Below are 9535 nucleotides of genomic sequence, written 5' to 3' on the forward strand. Positions count from 1 at the left end.
TGAGTGCTGTGCCATAGAGCAGGGGTCCTCAAACTGGGGTGGGCATCAGATTCAAGATTCCCAGGCCCGGCCTAAAACCACGGAAGCAGACTCACAGCACAGGTGACTCAGGTGCCCGTGACAGGCTTGAGCGGGGCCACTCTTCTCAGGGTCAGTATGTGCCCTGTGAGACTATGGCTCTGACGCTTCCTGGGTATTTTGGCCACGGTTTATTTACACCGGGCTTCCCCGAGGCACCAGTGTCCTGATTTGGTTATCACCAGAGACGGTGATACTCTGCTCTAGGATTGAGAATTAGTTAAGATTTAATGAGGGGCGAGGGTTGAGTAGAATTGGTGTGATTCTACTCGTGGTACATAAGAAGGCTCCTGGGTCCCAGCTAGGCGGGCGGGCAGCCTCGCTTCCCGAGGGTGGGACTTCAGAGCTCACGCAGGATGAGGGCTTAAGAGGCAGTCACAGGGTGACTGGGCTGGGCTAGGGGCTCCTGCTGAATCTGGCCCAGACATCTCAGGAATGGGTAGCCACCCGCCTGGGGACCCAGTAACTCTATTTTGACGGATGTCCTGGCACGTCCCAGGCAGTTATGGTTTTACCTGTTCCTCCACGCGTTCCTTCACGTTATCGACTATCCCCGAAGCATGCATTGTCAGGCAACGGCAGCTTTGGGGAGCCAGTGTCAAGTCACGGACATTAAAAACGCTCCCATTTTCCCTCAGCCTTCAGAGGTAGGAAAGGACTGCAGAGATTTAGTCGTGTGCCTTCCCTCCACCGAGAGAAGTGGGCAACAGAGAGGGGAACTGACCGCGTGAACGGCAGAGAAGATACCACAACACACGTCTCGTTTGTACAATCCCATCACTGAGTGGGAATGAGAATTCTCTGTTCCAATCTGAAGTCTAAGTACAATAACCAGTACGACGGACACAGTTTAAGGAGCGTTCGTGTTAATGTGAATCTCTAGACTGTAGACGATCAGGGGGCAGTGACCTTATATACAGAACTGGACGTTTAGCTCCGGTTTCTGTGACAGCTAATGGCACGTAACAGACAATAAATGTACCCTGAGGGATTTTTCTTTGAATGAATATAAAGAGTTTATTTGGTGCGTATTTGGGTATACAACAACAAATATTAAACAACTTTTTTTTTCACTTTTTTTTTTGTGCACAGGACAGAAAACTGCCTGCACATGCTATGTCCACTTTAGGAACACAGATTTTAACATGCAACTCTATGCCAAGATTCCAACTTTCTTCCATGCAACAGATATGAAGATCTAAATGGAAACCTAGCTAAGTCTTAAACACTTTTCCAGAAGCAAGTATAAGTATATGTTGGTTAGGGGTAACCAGTCTTAACATTTCCTTGTACACAATATTCACATGCCAAATACAACAACAGCAGGACTCGTACATATACAGATAGGACGCTTCTTATCATAACAACACAAAAGACGACATCACGGTTCCACAGTTCGTGTCTTTGTACGAGAAGCCACAACGATAGTTTGACATGATAACACAAATGGAATCAAGAGAAATCTACACTTGAGGATAATCTTTTTTTTTTTTTTTTTTTTAAGTAACCTTTACGGACTGGGGTTGACAATACAACTCAATCTCTATGCACAGAATACAGCACAAGAACTTGACCAGAATACACTACAAATCTAAAAAAAAAAAAAAAAATGGTAGAATCACAAGAACACTGTTACCTTGAGCCTGAGATGCCAATTCAGATTCAACCCTGAATTTGGTTGATTGGGATTAAGTGACAGAGTCAGTAGAACCATTGAATTTCAGAAATCATGGAGTCACAATATTACCAAGTAAAGAATACGTCTGAATCAAGCGTAGATGGAAAACATGAAGCCAAGAAAACAACACAGGTCACAAGAAGTTTTGTTTGCCCCTACGAAACATTTAAGCGCTTAATTTTGTTTTGCTTTGTTTTTGTTTTTGAAGAGCAATTGTGGTCTTTTACATTGTCTTGGTTGGAGAGCAAATTTTTATCAGCATTAGTGCTGTGAAATGTTTTTGGCTTTTCATCCCCAAAGCACAGGTGAGATCATGAGAAAATTGGGCAGGCCCTTCTCTCCAGGATTTAGTTCACTGATCATGCTTGGCATTCTTTTGCACAAGCTCAATCGAAATTAGGGGGCTTCAGTATGGATGATCGAAAGGTTTAATGGCAGATAGACTAGTGAACTCTGCCTGTTTGTTTGGTAAACGTCATTGACAAAAGTGAACTTTTGGGCGAAGGACCTGCTAGAATTCAACAGCACCTGGAGGTAAGGTTCTGTTACAGAGCCCTTGTTTTGCCCTCACTGGCTACGTTGATTCGTTGTGGCTCATGGATTTGCCTCCGTTCAGCACGCCGGAGACACTTCTGCTCTTGGTTGGGGTTCCGCTTCCGGACCGGGAGAACTCCGTGAGATCGTGCAGTGACGGCTCCTTGTACATGGCCACTGGAAAGCACAGACAGATGGGAGTCAAAGGCCTTCGAACGCACACCCCGCACCGGCCCTCAGCTTCTCTCCTGGTCACTAGGCTTCCATGCTTTCAGCCCAACACGGAAAACGCTGCCACCAAGGACTCAGCCGAGAATGGACTGGCTCAGCTTAAGCAAAATCTAGCGCTGGCACAGTGTGCAAGGAAGTCTAATGCCTCATTTCCATCCCTGATGGTTATATACATGAGAGGATTAACGAAAACTGCATTTAATAAAGCTCTTCGAAGGTTAAATATAATCTACAGCACGCTGTGCGAACCAAATATTAAAATCGAACACATTTTAAAACACCGATTTTGGGGCGCCTGGGTGGCGCAGTCGGTTAAGCGTCCGACTTCAGCCAGGTCACGATCTCGCGGTCCGGGAGTTCAAGCCCCGCGTCGGGCTCTGGGCTGATGGCTCAGAGCCTGGACCCTGTTTCCGATTCTGTGTCTCCCTCTCTCTCTGCCCCTCCCCCGTTCATGCTCTGTCTCTCTCTGTCCCAAAAAAATAAATAAACGTTAAAAAAAAAAATTAAAAAAAAAAAACAAAACACCGATTTCTACCATACTCGAGATGATACTCTCCGAGAGTCTAAATGTTAGCGCAATTCTTAAATGCAAGAAACGCTATGTATTATTATCATTGTTGTGCTGTATGGTTACATACACGACCATCCAGTTAGTAAAGAGGGGTGCTGGGATTTGAATCCAAGTCATGTGGCTACGGAACGTATGCTGCTAAGCAGCGCTGAGCTCACCCGAGGGGACGGGCCACTGTTACGCTCACCTCGGTTCTAACCCCAGGCCGGTGGCCTCTGGGAGGTCTTGCTCTGCTTTGCCCCCGGTTTCCTATCCCTTCCCTCCCACGTCTCGGCTACTTCTAACAGCCTCATCTTCCGCACTCCATTTCTATCCCTCGTTCTGTCCAATCTGCTGCTAACCTCCTGCTAATGGCTGTGAGACAAACCCCGCGAACGAAAACTGCCAGGACGATATTGCCGGGCCCGGCAGAGGGCCCAAGGAGCTTTCCGGTAAGTGCGCGTACATTTTAGCATCTGCGTTTCTGTCCAGGAACCGTTCTGGTGTCATTTGGGGCTCCTGGCGGTCCTGAGTTAGCGATCAGCTACGCCCACGTAAGTTAAGGTGCTACTATCTATAGACGTGCTATGGGAAAATTAAAATCAGAAGATCAGGTGCTATTGTCAGCGCTTTTTTCATGTTTTTAAGTGTTACAGAAGGTCAGTCCATTTCTGTATAGTTGCCTTCACGGGGAAGAATGACGTTCCACTTAGACAAGCATGATGAAGGACTGCCTCGTACACAGCTCCTATCATACCAGGTTTACCTTTGAGTGGTTTGGGCAGAAAGTGGGCTGCAGGCTTGTTCTTCTTCACGTGGTTTCCTTTCATGATCTCTCCTTCTTTGTTCAGACCCAGATACCACCCTCGGCCTGACTGCTGCTGACGATAGATCATCGACGAATAGGTCACGTAATAATTTTCAAACACCGACTCTTTGAATTTGCACTCAGGTGTAAAGTGTTCCTGCGAGAAAAGCAAATAAACCAAAGCTCAGTATTTATAGCCGTGGATTTCACGGAGAACCCTGTGGTATTGCCCTTCAGGAGTTTCGGACATACTCTGTTCAAGCTTGTACGACCGGTGCTCTATTTTAATAGCATAGACTATTACCACTGGAAACCCAGACTATATAGAACAGTCCACGTGATGCTTTGCAAAAAGCCCCAAGTGTAAGTGCTACTGCTCAATGATTCGCTCTCTTTGTACTAAGATAATGGAAAAATTAGAACCAGCCACCTAACTGGAATACACTGGACAAATACAAGAGCTAAAGATCGAAAAGACAAGTATAAAGCTGTCACACGAGGCTTTGTTCCTGGCCGTTGTCAGAATTAAATATGAGAAAACAAACATTTGGTCCTTCTACTTAATTTTCAGAGACTGTCCACTTATTCTGTACTATCATTGTCAACTGCCCGAGGCTAAGAGCTGTGTTACAGTGTTTTATTACTGGCTGCCTATATTTCTAGAGGGATGCTACAAAGAAAGGCTTTGGTTGGCTGTTAGGTAAACCAAATTGATTTGTCTCTTAATCATTGGACCTTGACTTAAAAATGAAAAGAAAATCCCCCCCCCCCACCTCGTCCTTGCCTTACAGTAACATTTACAAGCAAATCAATAGGGAAGCAGGAATTTACAGTAATTCTACAAGCAGACACGAGAGAGCAGCCCAGGGGGCTGTGAACCCTGGAATGTGATTTCTGCTGTGTACCTGGCCATGTTTTCTTTGGATCTGCCCCCACAAATGAAAACGGACTGTTTCAGAAAAGAAAAAAAAACCAACCTGAAAACCTTCGTTCACGTTTTGCAGATGTGGGCGTGTGCCATAAACAGCCATTAAAAACAGCCATTTGTAAGCCAAATGAAATGAGCATCAGATTCTCATCTCTCAGTAATCCACCGAGTGGTAGACATAGAAAACAATGGTAATTTGCTGAGATGTTCTCAGCAGTAACTTCTGATAAAACCCTACCAAAAAACCTTGTAAAAAAATCATGCGCTAGAGCACCTGGGTGGCTCAGTCGGTTGGGCGTCCGACTTCGGCTCAGGTCATGATCTCACAATTCGTGGGCTCAAGCCCCATGTCGGGCTCTGTGCTGCCAGCTCGGAGCCCGGAGCCTGCTTCGGATTCTGTGTGTCCCTCTCTCTCTGTCCCTCCCCTGCTCACGCTCTGTTTCTCTCTCTCTCTCAAAAATAAACAAACATGAAAACACATTAAAAAAAAAATCGTGTGCTTTCTGGACACCAGCCTTTCCACACAATGCCTCCACGGTCCCACCTTCGTTCATTTTCAGATTAGATATCAGTCTAAGCAACGCATGCTGTCCGAGGGACAGAATCTAAAGTGCTCTGAGACAGTCACTTCAGCAAAGAGGGACAAATTCCTCAAATGAGGCGGCCTTTCTCTGAAAGTGAAACAACAGAACCTTCTCTTCTCTTCTGGGCATCCACGAAATCTGGGTCACTCCGTCATCTCACCGATTCTCACCCAGTGCATGGATTAGAGAGTCCTCTCTGGGGGTTATTTCAGCCTAGGGGCACACTTGACAGGTCCTCTGAAGGTTCACACAAATTCAACCTGGTCAAGAAAAACGTATTTCCAAGGCAACTACTGCATGTAGGAGCCGAAGCGTTCCGTTTACGGGCTGTGAAACCCCCCCTCTGGAGGATTCTCCCAATGGTGGGACGCGATGTGCTCAGGCAGGTCCCGCAAAAGGGCTGCATTTAACGTCTTGTGTGACGGTCGCATTCATTCATTCACGTATACACGGTTTTCCGACGACCCCACTGTACGCTTGGGTGACACAAAGAGTTCACAGGTAAATAAGTAGGGGCCTCAGGAAACTTGCAGTGTATTTGCAGGCAGGGTTTTAGGACAACAGAGGAAGCCCGCTTTCGCCCTCACTGGGGGCTGCAGAGGGGCAGCGTTCACAGAGAGGGTGTTATTTTAGCTGACCTTTGAAGGATGGGCAGGAATCCAGACCAGGAAAACGGGAAGGACTTAAAACTCCGGGGGACCTTCAAGTTCATGCACAATCTCTCCCGTCCACGAGCTTCACCTTCCGTTTTCACTGCGACTGATTGAGCTGGCGCCCTCTGACCTCTCCACTGGCCTGCTGTCATAACCTCCGGACTGGTCTCTCCTCTTCTGCTAGCAGATTCCCGCCCCCCCCAAGCAAAGTTCCCTTCCTTGGGAACTGTTGATGGTGTCACCTGCCTTACAGTAAAACGAGCGGCTTGACATGGCATCTAAAATTCCCCAGGGGCGCCTGGGTGGCTCAGTCGGTTGAGAGACGACTTCGGCTCAGGTCATGATCTCACAGTTGGTGGGTTCGAGCCCCCAGGTCGGGCTCTGTGCTGACGGCTCAGAACCTGGAGCCTGCTTTGGGTCCATGTCTCCCTCTTTCTCTGCCCCCCGCCCCGCTTGTGCCCTCTCTCTCTCAAAAATAAAACAAAAAACATCAAAAAATTTTTAAAAATTTAAGATTTCCCACAAATCGTGGGGTGCCTGGGTGGCTCTGTCGGTGAAGCTTCCGACTCTTGATTTCGGCTCAGGTCATGATCTCAAGCTTCATGAGATCAAGCCCCGTGTCGGGCTCTGCGCGGACAGCACGGAGCCTGCCTGGGACTGTCTCTCCCTCTCGCTCTCTGACCCTCTCCCGCTTACATTCTCCCTCTCCCCCTCTCTCTCAAAACTAAATAAAAGCTAAAAGAAATAAAAAAATACAAATAAAATAAAATTCCCCACCATTCAGACTCACGTGTGCCTTTGTGCCTTTCCAGATGCCTTTACCTACTGGCTTTCCTCTCATCCTTCAAGGCCTAGGTCAGCTATGACTGCCTCCGGAATCACAGAGGATCTCTTAAGAGAGATCCTCAGAGCTGATGACATGCGAATTGGTGCTCCCTTAAGCCCTCCCTACACCTCTAGCTGGTCCCATGACTCAGGCACATGCATGAGCAGCTCCAGATGGCAGGGAACTTGTCGCATTTTCTGAACGCACCTTCTGCCCTCACGGCCGACCGGTCGGGCTGCCTCGCACACAGCAGACCGCTTACCTATCACTCACGGGATTCGGATTTCAGAGATTCCGATTTAAGTCTTGGAAATTCCAGGATTCAGAAGTATCAACCAGTAAAAAGTCGGCAGGGAACTTCCTTAATACCATATGGAATCAGCTGTCTGCAGAAGGAGGCTGTCATTGCACGGACAGATCCTGCACGCGCGATTTAGCATCTGTTAAGAATAACAGATACTACACAGATGCTGGCACCTACGACGTTAGGAGGCAAAACTTGGCGATTGTTACAACTATTGGAAAATGGCAAGGAAGGACTCAATGAGCTGGATGCTCTGTCACATCCTGGCAATTTCTTAGTCATCACCACTAAATTTGGACTCAAAAACTCAGTAGAGCGGGAAATGAGGCCAAAAAAAGAATGTGGAAGCAACCGAGGGACTGTTCTGTTCTGTGTGTGTGTCACTGTCATTTCATCCAGTGTTGGAACGAGTAGGCAGAAGAGGCTTCGTTTTTATCCAGTGCGGAAAAATGTGAACATCCCACCCGACACAGGAAGGGCTCGCAAAGGGAAGAGGGGTACGGCCGCGTCTCTGTCTCAGCAATGAGTCACATCAGTAACACGTACTGGATTTGACCCTATCAGGGAAGCCCTGTTCAGGGGATGCCGGGAAGACACAGGGCAAGGAATCAACGTCCTCTGATTGATCGGGAGATGATTAGCAGTGCTCTCGAAAAAGGTACCGTTGTAATCTAAGAAACAGAACAAACATATGGGAACATGGCGGGGGGAGGTAAGAGAAAAAAGGGAAACAAACCAGACACTCTGAACGATAGAGAACAAACTGAGGGTTGATGGACGGGTGTTGGGTGGGGGGATGGGCTAGACGGGTGACGGGCATTGAGGAGGGCACTTGTTGAGATGAGCACTGGGGGTTGTACGGAAGGGATGAACCACCGGGCTCTACTCCTGAAACCAACACTGCCACTGGGTGTTGACTGATATTTAGATAAAAATTTGAAAAGAGAAAAAAATACAGAAAAAGGTACCCTAGTGGCCTTGAGCATCACTTTTCTGAATTTCACACGCATGAGATAAACGTCTGCCATCATCATAAATGATCGCTTTCAGGAGATGCCAAGCATTCCCTGCATAGTCGCTAAGAAGTTATCTGGCATGGGTACAAAAGAAAGGGTGCTTTCTTGTATCTTACAACGTTTTATGCATCGATTTCTCTTAAAAGTTGTTTCTCTCGCATATCTATGTATTTTTTTTCCAGAGGAATAACGTCTTTTTGGTTCATGAACTAATCAATCTGTCTTTAAATCTCCTCTGTGCCATCCTCTCTATTCTCCTTGAAGTTCGAGGTTAGTGTTTTCTCAGTGAATATTGAACCTTTTTACCTAAAGAATCCATACCAGTTAGCGATAATGACTCTATCTGGGGTAAGGGAGAAGGACCTATGCAGAATGAGCAGATCCAGGAGCAAAATCGATCATTTCTCTTTACCAATTTAGACACTGTTAAGGGGGGAATCGTTTCTTGGAGGTTGAGAGATCACTGACAAGAAGGAAACATCTGAAGCCTTCTGCATCACGTTCCAAGAACACACTGGAGAACGCCTCTAGCCACAAACGGTAATGGTCAGCCACCCTTATCGGGGCTCAAGACCTCTACGCAGACTCTGAGAGGCACAGAAGAAGGCATTAGCACAATCGGTAACGTTGGTTATGTGCAAACAACCCCCAGAGCCAATGGTGTGCCGGAAAACACCTTTGCCCCAGAAGGAAAGGCTTTGACCTGTGTAAAGCACTCTTTTCTATTAGGGTCAGAAGAAGCAGGAGTGCCCTGGGTTGCCCTGACTCTGAGAGTAAAGTATGGAGAGGGCGCGATACCTCTCTGGCCTCCTGGAGCTGAAGCCAGGTCAGAAGCACCTTGGGCTGTGGTGGCAGTTTCCCCAAGGGCAACCACGGAGGGGCCGTATCACTCAGCAGCTGCTGTGGACCTACATCCCTGGGGGCCATGACCGAAAAGGTGAGGGCTAAAAAAGATCCGTACATCCTTTATGTCATCTCAGTGCCCTAAACACATCTCCAGCACCAAGAGACGCACGCCGAGACCAATACCTTCCTGATTAAGGTTAAGTCACTCAGCAAACACAGGCCTTAACAGCAGATTGTTCATACTCTGGCCCCCTTTCGCAGCTACGGTACCACTGGTAAGGTGGCCGTGTTTCATTGGAGTCCGCACATCGGTACGATGGGGAGCTTTGGGGATTGCCAGGCATACCGTAAATGTTCCCCTTTAGCACGTTTCTCTCGAAGGAAGTATTTTGTATTTTTATTTATTAATCAAATGGTTATTTATTTTTGGAAGAGAGGGGGCGTGACCAAACACTTCCTTCGAGAGAAACGTGCTAAAGGGGAACATTTACGGTATGCC

At 47.4% G+C, this 9535-nt stretch overlaps 1 protein-coding gene across 2 annotated transcripts in view; it reads right to left on the reverse strand.

Annotated features, from left to right (window-relative positions):
- Positions 1 to 1067: 1067 nt before the first annotated feature.
- FGF13 (fibroblast growth factor 13) overlaps positions 1068 to 9535 on the reverse strand; it is a 189728-nt gene continuing 181260 nt past the window's right edge. For both annotated transcript variants that reach the window (XM_040468593.1, XM_040468592.1), the window contains exons 4-5: positions 3838 to 4036; positions 1068 to 2467 (exon numbers count right to left, since the gene is read on the reverse strand). In XM_040468593.1, the coding sequence (XP_040324527.1) occupies positions 2331 to 2467; positions 3838 to 4036 (336 nt within the window). In that variant the 3' untranslated portion in view covers positions 1068 to 2330. The remainder of the gene's footprint in view (positions 2468 to 3837; positions 4037 to 9535) is intronic.

The sequence above is a fragment of the Herpailurus yagouaroundi genome, unplaced genomic scaffold, assembly GCF_014898765.1.
Source record: "Herpailurus yagouaroundi ecotype Mexico unplaced genomic scaffold, PumYag 67702, whole genome shotgun sequence".
NCBI classification, from domain to species: Eukaryota; Metazoa; Chordata; class Mammalia; order Carnivora; family Felidae; genus Herpailurus; species Herpailurus yagouaroundi.